General features: G+C 42.8%; 1 protein-coding gene across 27 annotated transcripts in view; it reads right to left on the minus strand.

The window, feature by feature from the left end:
• Window positions 1-325: 325 nt before the first annotated feature.
• The window catches only part of LOC137780192 (ankyrin-3-like), a 121,649-nt gene continuing 99,392 nt past the window's right edge, over window positions 326-22,582 (minus strand). For 17 of the 27 annotated variants that reach the window (XM_068568595.1, XM_068568603.1, XM_068568604.1 and 14 more), the window contains 9 exons: window positions 21,340-21,421; window positions 12,837-20,072; window positions 11,865-11,939; window positions 11,505-11,636; window positions 10,979-11,122; window positions 7,245-8,655; window positions 6,901-7,063; window positions 4,705-4,793; window positions 326-2,341 (listed from right to left, as the gene is read on the minus strand). In XM_068568595.1, the coding sequence (XP_068424696.1) occupies window positions 4,725-4,793; window positions 6,901-7,063; window positions 7,245-8,655; window positions 10,979-11,122; window positions 11,505-11,636; window positions 11,865-11,939; window positions 12,837-20,072; window positions 21,340-21,421 (9,312 nt within the window). In that variant the 3' untranslated portion in view covers window positions 326-2,341; window positions 4,705-4,724. Of the gene's footprint in view, window positions 2,342-4,704; window positions 4,794-6,900; window positions 7,064-7,244; window positions 8,656-10,967; window positions 11,123-11,504; window positions 11,637-11,864; window positions 11,940-12,836; window positions 20,073-21,339; window positions 21,422-22,582 lie in introns of those variants that run through there. The other 10 variants (XM_068568612.1, XM_068568611.1, XM_068568615.1 and 7 more) reach the window with 6 other exon arrangements.

Below are 22,582 nucleotides of genomic sequence, written 5' to 3' on the forward strand. Positions count from 1 at the left end.
GGAGTTAGATGGGTTATCCTCTAATCTGGGTTGGTGGTTCAATCCCAGACTCCTTCTGTCCACATGACAAAGTGGCCTCTGGCTTTGTAAATGCAGTACATTAATTACTTATTCAATATAAATTAGCAATTTCCTCATGGGGGACTGTTTTTTTCTTGGCCACACAAGGTGGTGCGAACATAGAAACAAGCAGCACTGGAGAGCTTTGCTCAAGGACACGTTGGTGGGCAGCGCATAAGTCTCCCATGACATCACTTGCATTGGTTACATAACAGAACAGTGTTCAAGGACACAAAGACAAGACAAGAAACAGTTGTATTGCGAAATCAATGCATTTTTATTTTTTTATTTTTAGGTAGATTTTTTTTTTAAAGACGTCTGAAACATTTGTGGTGGCATCATTGCTGCTATAGCCTCTAAAAGACCTTGAATAACCAAAGTGCTAGAATAGTTACACTTCAATGGCTTCACTCTGTTAGTAAGAATTGTACATCAAAAAATCTGCTCAGGTGAAAACACATATCAAACAAAATTGACAGTTCAACCATATCAAAGGATCCTCTACCCCCTGATTGACACAGTAGTATAAGGGGATGTGGTACAGCACCCTACCTGACTTCCTTTACAACCCCCCACCCCCCTGAAAAGTCACATAATTTTATTGTCCACAGCATAGACATCAGCATACTGAGCCATTGTGCCAGTAGAACACCACACTTGAACTACATGGGCATCTAATGAAAACCAATACAAAGATAATTCCTAATGTAAAATAAAATTTTCGACACTGCATATACAGACTCTCAAGCCTAGAAAGATCACACGGTTTCAGAGTTAAACAGAATTTATTTAATGCTTAAATAATTGTTTTTGACCATCCAGTGTTTTTGTCATACAATATGCTATTCAGAGCTACAATCAAATAATGTCTTTATGTGTCCTTAAAGTGAGTAGGTTTTAAATTCAGGAAATACTTCACCAAAAAAAAAAAATCAAAAATGAAATGCCCCAGTTTTCCTTTAATGCCACAGCAGCCGTTAGAAAACCAAATTGACACACTGCTAAAAATGATTACAAACAGTCTAACAGTGTACAGAGACTCCTACACCTTATAGCCAATACGCACAATACAGTTATAATTTTACAGCGAGCCAGCCTACTAGCAGTACATTCAGATTATTTCGTTCTTGTAGCAGAAGCTGTCCTCCGGTTTTACATAGACAGACAAGACATCACACCCTCAAGAAGCTATCGAACTCTTTTTCATCCTCATCCCAACATGACCAATGTCTTAATGGTATTGTTTTTCACTTTAAAGTATAAAATCGGTGACAAATGTTTGGGCTATATGTGTGCACAGATAAAGGGATTTATTTGTCATTTGAATACAGTGTTAGCAAACTTGTAAAAGTTGTACTTAAAATAATGTGAACAGCATGCATGAAAATATGAGTACTCTGAAAGGCTGCATTTTGTTGGATTAGATCCATTCCCACTTTGGGAATTATTGGAATTTGATTTTCTGGAAATGTCCTCTGTTAAAATCAAACCAGCTTTTTTTTGTTTTCATGTACAAACATTGTACCTGCTCTACTAGTCAAGTATACAAGAACCTGTGAAGTTTACACTCAAATCTTTAAAAGTGGAACCGTTTCAATACGTTTTGAAAGCACTTGAAAAGGTTAGTCTCCTCAGTGCGTTCTCAACCTCTAGCGTACGCTTTATTAAGAATTTTACACATTGTAATTTTATATACAGAAAACAGCTTTTGTGTTAGTATAAGTTTTAAAAAGGAAGAAAAAAAAAATCCCCAAACAATTTACATCCTGACAACAATGGTTTCAAGAAAAAACTATAAGGCGAGTGTTGAAGTTGGATCAGAAGTGTTCCATTAGATTTAGTTTTTTGTGTTATTGTGTCTACTTCATTCTTTCCACCCACCTTGTGGATTGAGCTCTTGTGCCATCTTTGGTCACAGTTGCACGCGTGTGGTCGTCGGTAACGGAGTCTTTATCGTTTTCGCAACAAATGGTGCTCCTCAAACAAAGCTCTCACGCAACACCGGTGGACCGATGGCACGTATCGTTTCACACAAAACAGGAAGCAGAATCATTGTCCACGGGTCCACCGCAGTCAGAAGGCCAAAACCTCCGGGTCCTTTCATCGACGGGAGGTGAGTTTTTCATGCTCATGCGTAAGTCAGAAGGGTCGACTCCGCTCACGTGAAAACCGTTTGTTTGAAGCAGATAGTTGCAGACCGGACCCTGAAGACGTCCCCATGTCGCTCTCTAGCCCTCTGAACTCGTCCTCCCAGGAAACCTCTAACCTTGTTCCTGGACATCTGGAACACACAAAACAGTACATCACATATTGGAGCACACTATTGTAATACCTTTATGTGAAAGCCCAAAAAGAACAATCACGATCTTTCAATCCTCTGAATGACAGAATGACAACACGTTAACACGACCTGATGGTCTGTGGGCTGTTATAGTGACCGCAGTCACCATAGAAACTCTTTACAAAGCTTCACAGTAGAACCATATTTTTTTCTCAGAGTCACTTTTGTGCAGATGGAATGATTCATTGCAAACACAACACGCGGGCGAACAGCAGCAGGGATTAACAGTCTGGCCAGTGGGATAACACATTCTTTTTGGATGCTCCAATGCTGTTGTGAGTTGGGGATTTAGTGGACAAAAACAGGCATGGAGGGTATCAGTGAGTCAGTATAATGCTGAGGTGTGTACCGCCATCAGCCCTGCTCCCTGTTCACACACACGGAGGGAACACGGAGGGCAGAAATGTTGCCAGAGGGATAACCAGGCTCAGACATCAGTCAGCCTTTTCCTCTTTTTGAGTCTGTCAGACAGCGAGACTGACCCACTATCTGGGGAGGGGTAAACTAAAGGGATCGTTTGACATTTTGCCTTCTTGAGATCAATGCCACTCTCATGTCTGTGGCCAGGTACAGCGCTGCTGCCAGGAGGTGATGAGATCAGATAAAATAAGATAATTCTTTATTAGTCCCGCAGTGGGGAAATTGCAGAATTACAGCAGCGAGAGACGCATAGTAAAATGAAATTTTAAAAAAACAACAGTAAAACAGTAAAGAATATATAGAGACAGAAAATGTGTTTTAAAATGGATTTAAAAAGTATTTATATTGCACCGGTAATTAAAATGACCAAAGTGATTGAAGTTATTAATGTAACCAAGGTGATTGCATAAAGACTGGAGCTGAAGGGAAACAGCCAGCTTGGCTCTGTCCTAAGTCCCGCAAAAAATACACCTCCCAGCAAATGCTTGCTGGTGCATGTGGCGTACACATTTTCTCGCTTCCAGGTTTCCTCACAGGGGAGTGCGATCCACTGAATACACTCACTAGTGTTTCACCTGCCAGGCCCCGCCCGCAAACCGCTGCTGTGTTGCATTGTAACGACGTCACAGATGTTTAAATTGCTTTTCTGGGCTTGAGGAAGGTTAAACAAATGGATAAAATCTTCATAAGAAAGAACCATAATTGACCTTGTTTGCAGTTCGACGTGTCCTGTCAATAGATTGACAGACGTCTCTTTTTCAATAGCGTGCTGCAAGGATGACGCCATTTTAAAGGCCAACCCCTAAAGTTTGCATCGCACTAGTTCCCTAGTAAAAAAATAAGACAGGATTTTTCGACTGGATTTTGGATGTCTATAGAATTTCATGATATTAACATGTAGTATTCAGCAAGATAAGCTGCACAAATAAACACTACCTTCATGATTTTTGAAGCATGACTGCAATCAGCAGAAGTAACTACACAGTGCTTCCATGAGCGCAAGTATAAATATAACAAGGCTGTGAAGGGGGACTCGTCGATGAGATGCCGCTTTGCAGTCTAATTTAACCACTTTTTTAAGACACATAAAAAGCTTAAAACTTCACAAGACGTTATGTTCTGACGCATACGATGTTAAAACGTTAAAATCTCTTCAGCTTGTGTTAACTAAAGACCTTATTTTAGGCATCTAACCAAAAATCCATTCAAAAAAAACATTGACTTTGAGATATGGGAACCGGAAACTCCTTCCTGGCTGCATATCCAGTTCCTCTTGTGAGTCTTTAGTTTATACACACATACAGGTGAAAATTACTTTTCACAGTTTTCGGTGGAGTTTCGTGCTGCAACAATGTTTTGGCAAACCGCAGTGTGTCCGACCTTCCGGGCACGTCTGTGCAGCATATCCATGGGTTGCCTGGCAACTCTGTGTGTGATGTCACGTCTCCTGGAAGTGACTACGCACGGCTGCTGTTAATCAAGAAGCAGTTATAGCACGCAACTCCCCCTCAAACCACAAAACAGTTATTACATCGCTGTTTGTGTGCGAGACGCAATTAGCAGTGACGGTAGGCGGATTTCGAGAGATTCAAGCAAAGAAGAGGAAAGAAAGCCAATAAGCATAATTGCCAAAACGTTCATTTCAAGGGAAGTATCGAGAGTGAGTGTGCACTGAAGTGAGGAAAGTTTAAGGACAGGACAACTAAATGGTACCAGAATAAAATAGAGCTGAATGTTTTCAAGAGGAGGACTTAGGAAATTGCCCAAAATTGGAGCAGTCATGGATGTAATCATATGGAAAGAATAATGTACAGATACATACGGCACACAGATTCATTCATACTCTAGACACATACGACGCTGATTGTGTGATGGCACTGTACCTGGTAGAGCACAATTATCCCTATGAGTGTAGCTTTTTATCCCCTGATCGTCTGTCATCCTTTCGCCTGCTGTTTCTCGACCCTCCTTGCTAGAAAACACAAACACACACAGAAACATAGTTGAGACGTGGCATTCTTATCTTCCGATAGGAAAACAACCCAACACACAAACCGGGAAAAACCCAACTGAGACACAGGAGAAAACAAAACTCCCCACACTGTAGGAAAAGCAATCAGAAACTGCACGTTAGTAGTAGCTTAATTGTTAGGAATTGTATTAGGACCCAAACCACACAGCAACAAGACCTGGAGGAAGTCCGCTTATATTATTACGGAAAGAGTTAGAAACAAAGGAGGCAGATGGTATTTTCACTGCAGAGTCAAGGCACTAATTAGTCATATTGTTGACTAATCGGCTCAATACTTTAAAAGACCATTAAAACCACACAGTCAGGAGCAGAGTCAGCATCCGCTTTGTTATGCAAACACAATAGATACCACACAGTGTCGAACCACAGCATGCACCAATGCACTTCAAATGGCTGCATTTACGGTTTTAGTTTTTTGCGCAGAAGAGAGATCATGAGTTATCCTGAACCAGTTAATCCAGTGTTAATCAAACATTGACCTGCACCGCTGGAGGAAAACAGGATCACATCTAACTGATCCTCTGTTTGACTTCATTGTTTGTCTTAAAGCTGCACTCAAACAGCAGTGAGATGTACAAATAAGGTGCCTGAAAATCACATTTGGTAACAAACTGGGCTTTTTTAGAGACAGATTTTCATTCTCGACTTCTTTAACTCCAATTTCCCTCTTGACAAGCCTCCCAAAGAAGTTTTAATTTCATTCACATGCATGCCAACTGCACAGAGTATTTATTCTGTATCTGCTTCTTCCAGCACAGTGAAATATAAAAAAAGTTTCTCATATCAATGTCTGATTCATTACATATGTCTAATTGTTCTTTTGTGGTACAGCCCCAGTTTGTGGTTTAGTCTGTTAAAACAGTCTTTTTTTTTTTAACATTTAGTCTTGCTCACTGAAGCTTTAAGCCTAACTTTTGTATTGTTCTCCTAACTCCTGATCCAGCCATCCCATCCAGATTAGACCTTGAACCCAGGAACACAGTTCATGCCAACCTCTGACCCGTCTTCCTGCAGAGGGGGACTGTGCTGAAGGTCCCGGTGCCACCGGTCACCTCCTTGGTTTTCAGGTGTGGGAGTAGAAACCCTCCGAATAACCTTCCTGATCACCTGCCCGTGCAAGAAGAATGTCAACAAAAAGAAGAAAAAAAAACTGATGGCGTCTGCTCCCTGTGATAGTTTCTTTCAGAGCTGAATGAGAAAAGCGATTAGTTATAGGAGTTATACATTACTTTTCTACTGACGAGGTTACCATCGGTGTCCATATAGTGTTCCTCGGTCACAGTCTCGCCTGGGATATTCTTTGCTTGTTCTCCCTGCAAGTATTTGTGGTTATCACATGAATAAAAGCTCAGCAAGGGCTGATTCTAATGTGAAATGTGATAAAAAAAAAAACAATCCTTCACCATCACCACACCGAAACATCGCCTCTACAGAAAACCGCCACGTCAGAAAGAGGCTGAGTGCTACCTTAGTTTTCAACCAGCCAATCTAAACACCATGAGCCGCGACACGTTGTACAGTCAGGTACATAAACATGGCTATCACAGCAGCTATAAACTATCAGTATCCCAAGCGATACCACTGCAATGCACACCAGACTGAGCGGTCCAAACCAAACCACACCAAAGCTCAGCTCAGCTTCTCTTCAAGGCTTTCGAAGGTACCTTTAAAATGAGACGGCGTCTGAAGATTCTGGTGGTTACAGTCTGTTCATCCTCTGAACCGGAATCTACACTAAACCGCTGTCCAGGAAGGTTTTTACAAGATCATTACACAGAGACATGTCATGGGGAGAAAGCAGCAGGAAAATGTGTTAGTTCAGACATTTTTGTTGATGTCTTTTATGCACTTCAACTCCACGGTTGGCTGTATAAAAAAAAGAGAAACCTGGAAAAAAAAAGCCTGAAGTTTATGTTTCTTCAGCGCACATTATACCATAGGTTTAGATGTGTCTCCTGCAATAAAATATATAGTTCTTTTCTAGCTACAGACAATTATGATTATATTACGCTGTTAAGGGAATTTTAAATTGGTTAATTCTTATTACCTGGACTTTTTTCTCCGACACTAGTGCTCCCTCTTCCTTTCTGCCATTCGATGATTCCGACGAGCGGTCCTGAGGTGAGTGCTTTGAATTTTTGCCGTTCTGTCGGGACCTCCCTGATTCGGCCCGAGACGAGGAAGTGATGGAGTCACTGGAGTTCTCTTGGCTGGTGGCGAAGAAGTAGAGTTATAGGATTGTAGCAGGATAGTATGAAATATTCTATTCACATGCAAGACAATTTATTCACCAAAGAAAAACATTTTTAAAAAAAAGGTTCTTTTGTCTCTGAAAATATTGATGTAAAAGATGCACAAGGAAAAAGTAGTATAGTTGTTCAATACTTTTACCTTTCCCGCCTGTCGAGCAGGTCTGAGCTGACACTGCGGCCTGGCGTCGGTGGTTCCACATTGACGCTGGATGAATCACTGTGCCAACCTGAAAGTGAACACACTTCTTTTTCTGCTTGTTCAACCTGATCAAGAGTCTCCTGAACACTGGCCTCGGTCATCTCTCTGTCCTCCTCTTTCTCCTCTGAGCCTTCTTCCTTCTCCACCTCCTCCAACAGAGATGCCTCTTCTGTTTCTCTGTTTCCCTCCTCTTCTTCCTCGTTGGATTCAGACTCACTGGGCTGACGTTCCCCAAGCGCCTCAACCCAGGCCTGAGGGGAGACCGGAGCAACGGTTCGCTCCTCGGCTGCCTGGTCCCCTTCTGTTGTCCCACAAATATCTCTTTCATTGCCACACAACCCTTCTTCATCTTTAAACTGCAGTTGTCCATCTGTGTCAACCAGGTAGACCCTTTCCTCACTGCCTCCATCAACGTTTTGAACCTCAGCCGTTTCATTTATACCCTCTATGACCTCGGCCTCTATTGCGGTACAACCTTTTTCCACCTCATGCCCAGGTTCTATAAGATTAGGCTGCTCCTCTGACAGATTTTGCACCTCCTTGTTCCCATGACTTATCTCATCTTTCTCCTCCTCTGCAAACCCCTCTTTCTGTTCCTTTGAAATGATATTTTCCACTCTAGACCTATCTTGTGTTATCATCTCACATTTTCTTTCCACATTTTTAATCAAGTCCTGTTCGATCCACTTTTCCACAAATTCATTTCCCTCGGCTAACTCTGCTGCAACCATCTCAACAACCTTCTCTACGTCCACTGTCACTTCCTTTTCACTTCCTTTAAAAAATAAATCCTCCTGTGTTACATCGGGGGAACCCATATGCACTCCTCCATCTCTCATTTGAGGTCTGTCGGGCGATGAAGGGGTTATTGATGATACTGATGAGAGTGAAGGGGAAGATGTGGAGTAAGCCATGTCGATGTCTAACTCACACATCGCAGGGAGGGAGTGTGACTTGTGCTTGTGGCTGAACTCCATTTCTTGACAAGACCTGTCCTCCTCCTCGCTCAAGAGCAGCTGGTCGTTCAGAGCGATGTGGGGCTTTATGACCTTGGGAGGAACAGGAACAGGGAGTACAAAGACCGGGGCAGAAAGGGCCAGCTCACAGGGTCTGGGTGGGCTCCTAGGCGGGCTGTCTGGCTCTCTGCTACCTGGCTCTATCTCCGGGCTCCACGGTAGGGGTTGATGGTGGGAGTCAGCCAGCAAAGGGGTGTCTGGCTCTGGGTAATGGTAGCGCTGGTGGTGGTGGGCAAGGGAAGGGTTGGGGGTCACGGGGAGTTCGGGCTCCAAGAAGTTGGGGTCAGAGTGCAGTGTGGCGGGGGACTGCAGCTCCGCTAGAATGCTCTGATAATCTGTTGGTGACAGGATGACAAATGTAGAGACATACACACACCTAAACATACCACAAAGGAAACATAACACACACACAAAAACACACACACGCACCCTGACACAAACACTGTATGACGTGGACAATGGCACAGAGGCTGAAGTGTAAAACATGTATCCAGACAACCACTGGCTGAGATGGTGATGTGTCACAAGCTATGGCAGTATGACAAACTATTATCAAACATACCAAGTCGAATGGAATAAATATGTACAATACATTTTGAAGTATATGTTTGAAAATGCAAATATTTAAGAAAATAAAAGATATATAAAACAATTGTAATCATAAAAGCAATGTTGTGTCCATCAATATTTGATTTTTAGGTGAGGTAAGACATTGAAAGTGGGACACATTAGTGACATAAGGCCATATTAATCATGTAGTGTGGAATGTAATTGAGTGAAAGATATTAATATTTGCCAGGGTGTTTGGTTACATGCTCACATGACACAGTTGACAGATGAGATATGCAAGAAGGAAGAGTGGAAAAGAAGAAACTAAGTAAAGGAAAGAGCATGCTAAATCAATATTTCCATTGTTGAAGGGTCAATGGGAGTATGAGGTGAAGGTGGTGAGATGGATGGTGCAAAAGTAAACTGGCAAGCAGGACAGGGAGACAGGGAGCGGAGAGGATGGGAGGAAGGAGTGGGGCTTGGACAACGTGACCCAGAGGCCGAGGCGGGAAGGAGACTAGACAAGGAGAGAGGGGAGACAGGACTAGAGGAGGCCAGCTCGGTCACGAGAGACTCTTTTCTTGGAGACACAGTGACAGAAGGTGAGTCCATGCATGAGGGTGAGGCGGAGATGGGAGGATCAGGTGTGATAAGGATTTCAGATGGTGTCGGGGCAATAGAAGAAGGTACGTGGGTAAGGATGGTAGGTATGGTTGCTGCCGGTATAGAGGGTGCAGTAGTAGGACAGGACGGGTCAGAACTAGATCCGGATAATGTGAGAGAGGAGGTGTTTGGGTTTAGAGTCGGTGTGAAGAGTGAGGGGGAGGCTGGGACAGATGTGGGAGAGCACGGAACTGAAGAAGGAATGTGTGAGTCAGCAGCAGGTGAGGGAGGTAAAGGTGAGGTGATGAGGGGTATCGGGGAGGACGGGTGGGCCGAGACAGGGGAGGCAGGGGACTGATGAGGGTCAGCAGCGGGGCACTGAGGGATGAGGCGTAGATGACGAGGGGAGAGGGAGTTGGTATGTGCTCGTTTAAATAGCGCTGGAGGTGCCAAGTCTTTGAGTGAAATGGAGGACTCGTAACTTGGAGAGCGGCGCAGGGACAAGGGGCGGCTGTGAAGTGCTGCTATGGGTGTAAGGGGAGTGGGTGGGGGGGTTCGGGTTGATGGACAGAAGAGGATGGGTGTCCGCAGGATGAAGGCAGCTTGAGTGCTTCTGGGGGTTAAGGGGATAACCATGCATACTTTAGGAAAGGAATATGGCAGGATGTATGCAGAAGAGATACAAAGAGACAAAAAGTCAATTGGAGGAAGAGGGAAGAAGAAAAAAATAAAAATTTGTTAAATGTGAAACATGCTTGCACAAGAAGACAATGGATGATGTAATGCACGGGGGTGTGGAGGAGGAGGCAAATGAAAGATGGATAAAGACAGGGCAACACATGACTCTTATTTGTTAAGAGCTGTTATGTGCTGTTATCAGCAGTAGATGCTGCTGTTGGGAGGCGACGGGAGGCAGGAGAAAGAGGAGGCAGTCTGGAGAGATTCTCTCATTTATCCAAGGAAGGCTCAGAGGAATTGGAGGAGAACTAGCAGAACTAAACTAAGTCAACAGAGAAAAGCAAACTCTACAGGGTTATATCATTTCTACTTAAGTCAGGAGTAATGGGAAAAAACGTTTAAAGAAGTACGTAGTATGCAGCATGCACTTAGAATTATATTTTAATAGTGAATATTGCTCATTGGTGACAACTGGAAACACAATTGTGATTATTTGCCCTGAGCAAGACCTAATGCTGATTAATTCAACAGAAGCCAATTAAAATCGATGCAAGTGTTAAAGTGCTATTAAAAGCATGGCTATAATTGAATGAATTGAAGAGCAAGGCATTTATATTTAAAGTTGAATACCATTATCATTTTAACTGTAAAACATGGAAATCAGGAATGCAATAGGAGCCAGTTGTCTGAACAAAATCCAAAGCTGACTATTAATCAGTTTCTCTTGAGATTTGAACTAGGTCTATAAATATGTCATTCATGCATTGGCAGAACAAAAAAAGGTAGCAGGGAGAGGTAAGAGGTCAGCTAGACAGAGCTAAACTTTACCATCAGCCTGATCCCGGAAAACAGCGTTATCATCGGTAAAACATCTCGTGCCTGAAATGTTACCATAGTCAAATATTGGGCCCTCCAGTAAAGTCACAATATCCATCCGATTGACTTTGGTCAGCACTGAAGTTAAGGCATCCGCTGCAGAAAAAAAAGAAGACAAAAGTAATTTATTGAGTCACCCCTTAAAAAACAATATAATAAGGTTTGTAATTATGAGCAAAACGTCAATGGAGCAATAAGCCTATATGTAGGCATGTTGCCCGGTTTGATGTTTAAGGACTTCTGAACAGTTAACAGGTTAGAGAGATGAAAAATACGGACAGAAAGAGAGTATAGACCGAGAGTGAAGGTGACGAAGACGGACTACACAGACACTGAGAAAAAACTTTTGTTTTAGTAAACTAGCATAAGAAGTTTGTCTTCTCAAGGTGGTTCACTTTTTAGCCATAAATCAAGAGAAGAACAACTCAAGAGAGCAAGAAAGAGACATACATTTATCAGATGTAAAAAACATACTTACTTGTGGCGTTTTTTCCTTCCCGACTGACCCATTTCTTAAGTAGCATGAAACTCTGGGCTGTCAGAGAGTTGGGGTTCTCAAGCCTAACATGATTGATCTCATCCACTGTGAAGTTCATCTCCCGAGCCAACTCTGTGACGAGACAAAGACAGCAACTCAGAAATATTTAAACTTTAATGTACTTGTTATTTATATTCCAAACACACAGCAGTGGGTAGCTTAGATAGCCAACATACATTCTTTGTAAGTTACTCTGTCAGCCTGAAGATGGCAGTAAATAACAGGGTTCGAGACCAAAAGAAAGAAAGTTAGGTTGGGTTAATTAAGAGAGAAAAAGATGCAATGCAGAATGTTTGTCACCTGTCCAACTGAGCCCCAGGTGATCTGCCACGATAGCCATTCGCAGGTCTGTTCGTTCACAGGGACTCTGGGGACCTGACAAGATAGAGGAGAATGACTCATCAATAAGATTCACATTCTTCTCTCCCTATACACTTATTTTAGAGAGAAATAAACATGTACATAATGTTCCTTTTCTGGCCACTTGTTCATCAGAATCAAATATATTAATTAAGGTTGTGTTCAAAATAATTATACTACAATGATTAGCATATTAGTGTTATATGGTTGTAATATGGGTTAAATTATTTCCCAGGATGGCAAGAAAAGGATATTTCACACTAGAGACATTATGGGCAACTGAAATATGTTCATAGAGTAAGTGGTGCTCTGTGACTGTTTGTGGTATGTATCCTCTAAGCAGGCAGTAACTGTCATGAGAATCACACAAAACAAAGCATAACATGACTCTCAAAAACAGACTCATTGCTCTACGAATCTAGGGTGGAAAGATCTATGTTAGAATCTAAAATGTCAACATGCGAAGACGCTTTTGTGTTATTTGCCAACACTAGTCAGCTTAGATGACAATTGATAGCATGAGAAATTCTGTAAGGACAAACTACAACAATAACTTGGTTGCCACCCCGCACAGACAGACAGACAGACAGACCAGGGAGTCAAAAAAGGACTGGTTGTGCCAGTGGACCAGTCACTACTACTGGCATGCTTAATCTACTATACGGAGATTTAAAAGAATTGAAAGAGGGGAACAGAGAAAAGAGAATCTTGCAACAAGGACAATACAGTACACAGTACATCAATGACAAAAAATAAATTTAAATGACAGCTACTGTTCTGAAGAGAATATGTAAACACGCCACAGGCATTCCAGTCAATCCATTAAAACGATCACAACGATGTCATGCAACTAAAAGTGAAATATATAAATATATAGATGTATTTTAAACATAGTGTGAAAGTTTTACAAACTAGGCTTGATCTCCGCGATGGGAGGCGTTCGAGACCCTGTGAGTCCCTGACTGCCCTCCTTCCCACCAGTCCGCCTACTCCTCCTGCTCCTCTCACTGCCGGAGGCCCTGTCCGTCGTCGCCACCTTTGCCCTTACGGACGCGGCCCCGGCCTCAGCCCTCGAACCTCTACCAGACCTGGATGAGCGGGAGGGCTGGGAGGGCTGGGAAGGCTGGGAGGCGTCCGACAGAGAGGTGCTCCGGGAGGTGCTGTCTTCCTCCGACTGCTCTGTCTGCGTCTTTTTCTCCTCGTCTGACAGGCGGTCCACCAACTTTAGCGTCTCCCCGCTAATGCCTTTAAAGTATTCGATCGTGCGCTTACAAACCTCACTAGGGTTCTCCTGTCTGTCCTTTCTACATGCTCCCTCAACTTTTACATTGCTGACCTGATGTCTGTCCTTCAATGGGAGCCTTGTGGGCAACTGTATGGCGGCTCTCCCTGTGTCCAATGCCCTCGTTGGCTGTGAGGTAACCCGAACTGAAACAAGTGAACTCGCTGCAGCAGCAGGGCTGCTCTTTTTAACATCCTTGATTGGTATTCTAGACCTGGGTTCTACTTTGGCTATGGCTGGCTCTCGTCTCTTCCTGACCTCAACCTTCACTGCTTGTTTGGGCTTCTGTTTGCCGATGGCTGTTCCCTGCGTGTGGAATGACCAACCTGATGCTTTAACTGGAAGCCTTGACTTGGGCTGCTTCACTTCACTTTCTTTGACAGTTTCACTTTTTTGCTCCTGCACTTCACTGCTGCTGTGTACTTCCACTCTCTCTTCTACATCCCTACAGCATAGTGTTTCTATCCTGCTAGCTTTTTGAAGTGTGGGCTCAGAGGAGGACTGCAAATTAAACACTACACTACCACATTGAATGTAGTTGGCCTGAACACTGGAGGACTCAAGGTTATTGTTGTTGTTGCAGTTTTCAGAAGGGAAATCTCTTCTCTCTAACTGGGGGTCAGTGTGTCTGCTAGACTGGCTCTCTGTACACTGACCCTCTATACTGATGTATTCCGGCACCATCTGACCCTCTGACATCTCAGCTTTACAATCGGTGAGATCCCCTGAGTCTTTTTTCACAGTTATAGAGGCAGCTATGCCCATCTTAATAGGAGTGCGTAATTTGGGATCAACCTTAGAGGCTGTGATTGTGCATGAGGAGGCGGTCTCAGCTATGGCTTCACAGGCGGGGGCATCAGTACCGGTATAGCCAGCGTCACTGCCAGGCTGTGCAGTGCTGCATTTTGCTGTTGTTGTTGCTGGTGTTGGTGGTGTTGTGCTGCTGTCTGTGGTAGTATCTATAACATTCACCATCTCATCTACTGTGGCCCTCTCCCCTGACTGAGAGGAAATTACCCCCAGGATCTTGCCCCCTCTCCCCTTTTCCCCTGTTTTAGGGTCAGAGGAATGCTCACCAATCTGGAAAAACTGAAGCCTCTCTTCAACAAAGTCCCGCTTGCTCATGTCAATAGCACCACTGCGGGTCATCTCAAACATCTTGCCTTCATGGAAAGGGAAGGGGTTAGGCTCACTAGTCGGTGTGCTCTCATCAGTCGGGGTTCGAGCAGGAGTTGTGTCAGGTGTTGTAGCCTGTGATTGGTCCTCCACCGATAAACCAAAGGGCTTGGGGTCCTCATCTTTTGCTTTGGACTCAAAAACTCCATCATTATCACCCCCTTTGGTTGACCAGGGGTCAAAGTCCAGGCCTTTGGTGGCAACAGTTTTAAAAGTTGAATTTAGCTCCTCTTCAAGTTGGTAGCCAAAGTAGTTTTCTGCCAAGCTCTGTCTTTCTGGATGTCTTCCTTCAAGAGTATAATCTTTCTCATCTCCACTGGCTGAGGATGTATTGGTTTTAGTCTTTCCATTATCTTCCTCACATTTCTCTTCCTCTATCACTTCAAGCTTGGACTGACTAAATGAGCGGTCGGTTATTTTCCCGTCATTGGACAGACTAGATGTTTTAGGGTCCTCGGTCAATCCATCATCCTCATCCTGAAGGTCATACCCATCTAAAGAGTCAATTTCTGTAGCATCGGTGTCATGAGAGAACTCAGCTGTGGTGGCCATGGAGCAGTCAGTGACTGACTGATCATTGCCATTTTGGTCAGAGTCGGCATCTTCCTCCTTTTCGACGCCATTGATCTCAGATGCATTATTTCTGTTTTTCTCAGGTTTATTCGGCTGTTTCTCTCTATCTTCTTTCATTTTGAAAGTGTACTTTTTGACAGGGATGGGATGGAAGACTGACTCATCATCACTGGAGTCACTGTTATCAGCTCCAGGAGGAATAGGGGATGGAGGCTGGACCCTGATAATAGGCTCGGCTAAGAGGTGCCTATCGTGCTCCTCTTGGAGGTTCACCTCAATCATCTCTGTCTCTGCCTCTGAAGAAGCACAAGAGCCCCTTTTCTCAGGGTCGGACTGCTCTGCTTCTAAAGGAGGAGGAGGTGGAAACTCTATGTAAGCCACTCGTTTACCCCTTGACTTTTGTCTCTCTGTTTCTTGTTTTCTACTGTGATTTTCTGAGGAAGTTGGCTTTGACTTTTCCTTCAAGGGCCCCTTGTAAATGAAGGTCTTCCCATCTTCCTCCTCAGACTCCTCTGTGATAGGGCTTTGCATGCTAGGCATGAAGCCTATCACAGAGTCTGGTGTTCTTGAAGCCAGACTCACGTCCTCCGTGCTGGGAGTCTCAGGGGTAACAGAACTTTTCCCAGAGCTGTCCATGAAAGTCACTTGTTCTAGAGTATCTTTTGGACTTCCTTGAGGAGATGGAGACTGTTTTTGCTTGACAGTGTAAAATGCACCCCTAGTCTCATGCACTGTTCTACTCTCATGGCTTACTATCTTTTTGTACGTTCCCAGCTGCCCCGAAGCCGTTTCTTTTTCATACTGCTTTCCTACTTGGATGCTAACATACACAGGTAAGGGTTTAATATCTTTAAAACCCTCTGTGACAACTACAGGACTGAATTCCTCCAAATACTCTACTTGGTCACTATCAACACCGTTACACACAACATTCGACAGGCTACCGTCTGATGAGTCTGTGGATTTTCCTAGTGATGATCCACGAGTAGACTTGTTGGATTCAGAGCTACTGTGTAACTGATTTCTAGATAAAGTAGGTATATGTGACCCTGTCCTCTCATGGGGTTCAATAGAGGCATCTAATTTTAAAGTGGTGGATTTGTGATTTTCTGAGAAATTAGATGGCTTTCTTATAGGAATTTGTGATTCCGAGTTTTTTTTTAGACTATCATTGCTATTTGGACTTTCTCGGACAACGAATTCTGTGTAAATTATTTTCTTGGAGCTTTCTTGTCTTTGTGAATCACTGTTATTGCCATCTTTGATTGAATCGTGAATTAAAGACTGAGATAATTTGGGAGATTGGGGTTTATAGGTCCCGTGGTCTTGGGTCTCCCATGTTTTGAATAACTTTTTCTCATCCTGATCTTTTCCACTGGTCTCATGCTTGGGTGATAACTTGTTTGAGTCACTATCTAGACGTCTTCTCGGGTTTCCCGGACTGTTTGGTGTTTTTGGAATGTTTGGACCAGCGAACACCTGATACACAGGGAGCTTACTTTCCTGGAGTTTCCTAATCGGAGGATTTGAATTTTGGCCACCCTGAGTACTCCGATCTTGCCTTTGAGCCTCTTGTTCAAACTTTAGCCTCACTGCACTGACTTTGGAGGAAGACATCTGAAAAGGTTTCGGGCTTTCACCTGTGCTACCCTGTGATTTAGTATCTCCTTGTTTTGTTGGGTCTGATTCGCTGTACTGCACCAATACTCTTCTCTCTGGACTGCTGGGCAAACTGGCACATTTTCTGTCACTGGCGCTGAACCGGTCTCTAAGCCTTTCTCTACTCCACTCTTCCCCACTACCTCCATTCCTATAAGATGCCCTTTCTGGACTGCTGTGTGTAGAACTGGGCCCGGATCGTGATTCTCTGAAGTCGGGTCTTCGAGATTTCTTTTCTGGAGATGATAGCTCATCATTGAGCTGTTCTGTTTTCTCACGAAAGAATTGAGATACCTCACTGAGTTTTTCCTCTGCCTCCTTTACAGTCCTGTCCACTCTGTCCTCATACATAAGCTGCTCTCTCTCCTTACTCTGTGTGTCATCTGACACACGCATCCAAACTGATTGTTTTGGGCTACCAGGCTCAGACGAATACTGCAAAAGTGTCAGTTTGTCAAAGTTATCATCAACATTGGCCACTCTTCCAGATTTATCATATACATTTCTCGATGACCGAAAGACATACTCTGTCCTTGGTCCAACTGATCTACCCTCACTGTGACTACTTCTGTCTGGTGAGTGGAAGCGAGACCTATCTCTCAGATATTCCTCTGTGTCAGAATGAGACTGATCAAATTTCTCCGAGAGTAGCATTTTCTCTGCAAAATTATAAGATTCTCCCCTAAGCTCTGATGCTTCATCCTCATTGTACTCTACAGATTGTTGGCTAAGTAGCTTCAGTGTTTTGTAAGAGTCATCTGCCATGAGCTGGGCAGAACTAGGGCGACTGTCTTCCTCTTGTGACATGGGTGTGTTTACTCTGGGGGAGTCAAGGTACACTGGAAGGGATTCCTCTGGCTCCTCCTCTTCCTGTCTATTTCCTGGGTAGTAATACATTTCCTTCTCTGCATGGTTTTTTGTCTCTCTGATAATGACCTCTGTTGGTTCTGTTTTATTGCCTTTTTCAATGTGAACCTCAATTATTCTTTCAACCTTGGGTTTGGAGTTGATGTCCTCAATTACTCTTTGGGATGTTTCCTCATTGCCAGACTTGTGTTCAAACAGTCCAGCCAGCTCTCTAGAGGGGTCTTTGCCTGACTGAAAAGCCTTCATTATATCATGCACAGACATAGTTTCCTCACACCTCTCCGATGCTGCTTCTTTGCCAGGCGGTTTGTGGTACACCATCCTGGTAGTGGTAGTGATGTGAGTCTCCTCCTTTACCCTCATCCCTTTTCCCATTGGATCGTCATCAGGGCTGACTTTTATTGAATAGCATTTATTCTGATCTGGAGTTGATGTAGCTTGGTGACCTTGAGAATCTGAATCAATATATCTGACAGGATGTGCATCCTCCATTGCAGGTTGTTTGTTATCCTCTGGGGTCTCATAGCTCCTGATGACATGAACAACTTCAGTTCTAGTTTCAGTGATTACTGGAGGAACTGGGATATCCTGAAAGAGGGCCTTGGGGCCCAAGCCCTCAGCACTCTGAGGAGCAGAGGGTGTCCTTTCACTCCGGGTCTCAAAGCCACTGTCTGAGAGGGGACTTTTATCCTGTTCATGTGAGATATCATCAGGGGAGTCTAGCACAGTATCTGCACCAAAAAGCGCACCTGCTACTTTACTGATCTCTCTGTCTGAAGCTGATGAGCGCATGTTTGTTGGAGGCATTTTGAGCTTATGCTCCTGAACTGCTATAGTGGGTTTAAGGACACGTTTCTGCTTCTCCTTGCCCTCTCCTTCTCTCTTTCCCTCATCTGCTTTATGTTTTGTGTCATGCATTTTGGAGAAAGAGCTGCTCCCAACATCATTGGTCAGGTAGTCAACCACTTTAGAGAGATTGAAATCTCTATCTGGTATTGTTTTTGATTTTGCTTGAGGAACCACAGTCTCATATCTTGGTGGATAGCTCCAGTTGCTTGGTGGTTGTTCAACTTGTACTTTTGAGAAGTGTATGTCATCCAAAGAACCTCTTGAAACCCTACCATCCTTCACACCGTCTTTGGTAAGGATTTCGCTCACTTTTACCAAATCTTGTTTTACTTTCTCCACAATTCTATATGGCTCCTCATCCTCAATACGAGCCTCTTTTGAAGAATCAGACTGAAATCCTTTATTGGCTGTGGAATTTGGGTCTGTTTGCAAAATGGCTGACATTCGTATCAAGTCCTCTTTCATTTCTGCTACATCTTTCAGAATCTCTTGGCTGGATGAAAGTGGCGATGCAGTATTTGATTTGAGGCCAGTAGAAAAATGAGGTGCTTTGATTGGGGAGAGAGTTCTGGCAAAGGAAGATTGCATCTGAGCATTTACCTCAACAGGCACTGCCTTCCGCGGGGAGAGAAGGGCTGCAGATGACTTGGACACCTCAGGTAACTTTTTAAATTGGGGTTCAGGCAGCACATTAATAACAGAGTACACTGGAACAGTCATTGTACTGGATGTTACAGTACTGGTGGTGTTGGGAGGTGATCTCAGAGAGGGGTAAAGGGAATTCGAAGTTGATCTAATGGACTGATATGAGGAGGATGCTGAAGAGGACAAGGACTTCAAGGTGCCATAGCCCGCAGAACAAGAATTAAATGTTTTTTCAACCTCATCAAAGGCAGCATTGACACTTGTAGTCGCAGCATTGGTAGTTGCTTGTATTCTCTCTTGAAGACTGCTTGCGAGGAGAGATGTTGGAGAGGAAGAGCGGTACTGTGTAGGTGACACAGTTCCATTGATCAGAGCTGCAGCACTTGGTGGGGTGTTGGATTTATGTGGTGACGAAAGTGAGGAGAACAGGTTTCTTGCAGGGCCAGTGACATCTGAGGCAAAGGAACGCACAGAGGAGAGACCAGGGACTGTTTTTATGGGTGAGGAGGAAGATCCTGTGCCACAAGAGCCCCCCATTACGGTCTTGTATGGCAGGGGTGAACTGAACATACTCAGGGAAGATTTGGGAGAGGTTGGAGGGGTCATGCTTATTGACGTTCTCTCAAGAAGAGGGCTTCCTCCTCCAGAGACTGTTATAGGGGAGGTCCTAGCAGACAATGCTGCCAGTCCTTTCATGGATATCGTATCTGGGGCGCTTCTACCTGGTGAGGCCAGGTGACTGGGGCTGACCTGCACTGGGTACTGGCCTTGCTGGGCTACAGTTTTTATAGGTGAGGAGATGGTTCTGTAAGATCGGATGGGAGAGGCCATGTCACTAACTGACTTTACAGATAAGGCAGGTGATCCCGGGATGTTGGTCTTGATGGGGGAGGCAGAGTTGATGGACCAGACAGACTTTAATGGAGAGGCAGAGGGCGTGTTGGATGACGAACTGGAGAGGGAGCCAAACCCAGACTTGGCTTGGCAAGGGACGGCGACAGGAACAGGCGACCACGCCTGATAAGATCTCGTTGAAAAGACAGGTTTGTGAGGGTAGCTAGAAGGCTGTGTTCTCGGCGAGCTTCGATCAGTTGTTTCTTCAACAATAATTTAAATAAAAAGCAATAAAAAAAGTCAAAATAAAATGTAACGAAAAATAAGTTGAAATAAAACATAAAAACCAGAAAGAGAAATTTGAGTCAGTCAGAAACAGCATATTCACAGCAGCAAGACAAAGTTTTACAAAGGAATTGTAACAAAGTATCCTAAACCCTGGATGATATGGCAAATGATGGTCTAAAATCATTGAAAAAATACATCCGATAAAGAACAGAGCATGTATTGGAACAAAATGCTTGACATGTGGAAGACTTGACAAAAAATGACATGATAACCAAAACTCACAATTCCATTGACTTTTGATGTGCTTAATCTATTTGCCTACTTGCAACAGTGCCTTTTACTATACATGTTTGATTGACATGTGTTCATTTGGTTCATTTTCAATGCCAGAGATGACCCCACAAATGTATACCATTAATAAATAAAATCACTTTACTTGTTTGGTCATGACTTAAAATAAATAAATATGAGGTTGCACCTTACAAAAATGTTACAGTAATGCCTTACAATTCAAGTCATATTTGAATTGTCTCTTTTTTTCTGTTTAGTTAACGTTTCTCAAGTTATATTTATGAATATATTATAAATCTCAACATCTTTCTTTAAGAAAAGATTTGGAAGGACAAAGCTGGAATACAAAACACAGACAGTAACAAAAGAATTGTCAAACTTCTGTGTTATAGTATGCATTAAAAAAAACTGCTCATACAAATGCTGCTTAGCAGTCTCAATGAAGGGAACTCAAGTTAATGTAAAGTGCAACCTGTTACCACATCAATATACACAGCCGCACACAATCATAAAGCCAATAAGAGTGAAATGGTCACTAAAAAAATGACTATTCAAAAGAATATTTTTATTCAACATGAATCAAAACATTTGTGTTGAAATGATAAATGAACAGACAGACATTGATTCACAGTGTTTCCACAAATGTGAAATAACAGAACAATTGAAACAGGGAGACGTTTTGTCAACATGGAGTGGGTAAGCGAAGCGTAACACACAGTAAACCATGCAAATGTTTGATGAACGACAGATGTTCAAAGAGTATGTGTCAGGTGAATAAAATAAATGAATGATGAACAAGTTTTGTCAGGTAGATCTCTTTCTATACTATGGCTATATGAAAGAAAATATGTACACTGTATAGAGGGACCTTTAGACACTAAAACTAATTAAAATCACATTAACATCTGAAATCAATCAAAACTTTTATGCAAGTAAAAATGGGAAACTCACTCGCTGCTGGGTCGGTCAAATAGCTGTAGCGCTTACGCAAAGCTAAGGAGGCAAAGGTATGACGTCGTTCTGGCTTTTCAGTCTGAAACAAACAAAAAAGAACAAAAGATGCTTTAACATAAAAAATATGGTGAAATGTGATTCTGAGCTATGAGAATTAGGTCTAATATGTTAATGTTAATTTGTTAACTTAGATATCTCAGTGTACGGAAATTGTCCTATTTTTAGTGGATCAGCACTGTTAGTACTGGCACAAGGAGACACTGCAGGTGTACTGTAGTGCCTCCTCTGGAGAGTAATACATCTCTTCACTCACTGCATTTCTCAATGTCATAGCTTCAGACAAAATGTGCTCGTCTGTATGGCCTACTCCAGTAAGTGGTCAGCATGGGCGTAATCCAACTTCTAGTTAGTTAGGGCAGTGGTTCTCAAATGGGGGTACATGTACCCCTGGGGGTTTGTGGAGGCATTTCAAGGGGTACGTGAGATTAAAAAAAAAAAAAATCTATTTAAAATTAGCATCCATTTAGAAATTCATTAAAAAAAATTGGAATTTTATAAATATTCGATAAAATAAAAGTGTAAGTCCATAAACTGAATTGTATATATTCTATATTACATCAGACCCTGATGGCACAGCGCTGTGTATTACATATTTTTTCCAACCAAAAATGTTTTGTGCTGGTTAGGGGGTACTTGGCTGAAAAAGTATTTCATAGGATATTGTTTATATTCTTTGCTTCTATGATTTCTACATTTGTTTTGTTGATGTAGTCTTACTACCTCTAAGAGGTTGAGAAACACGGAGTTAGGGTGTGTGAAACGAATGTTCTCCTTTTATGAAAATGCATTCATCAGCTCATCAAACGTAGTTGCACAGTATATCTTCCTAAAATTAAACTAATATTTATTCTAATATTAGGACAGTGATACAAATTTAGCCTGGTCTCCGAAAATTACGCATATATTGGACAATTATGGATTATGGAATTTACAGTATCATTCAATGCCAGACCAATTAATAGTGTGGCCTTTATGTAACAAGGTGAAAAGTGAGGAGGAGCGATAAACGTGTGTCTTTATTTCATCCACCTCTCTCACAATCAATGTGACATTGAAACTATTACTTTTTTACAAATCTTAACATAATTAAGTACAAAAAAATAAGTAAAACTCAGAAACAAGACTGAAATACAGACACTCAGACCCTTAATGATAAAAATGTCCACTTTAAAATAAATTG

The sequence above is a fragment of the Clinocottus analis genome, unplaced genomic scaffold (genome assembly GCF_023055335.1).
Source record: "Clinocottus analis isolate CAN_PGR_092001 unplaced genomic scaffold, fCliAna1.0.p SCAF_8, whole genome shotgun sequence".
Lineage (NCBI taxonomy): Eukaryota > Metazoa > Chordata > Actinopteri > Perciformes > Cottidae > Clinocottus > Clinocottus analis.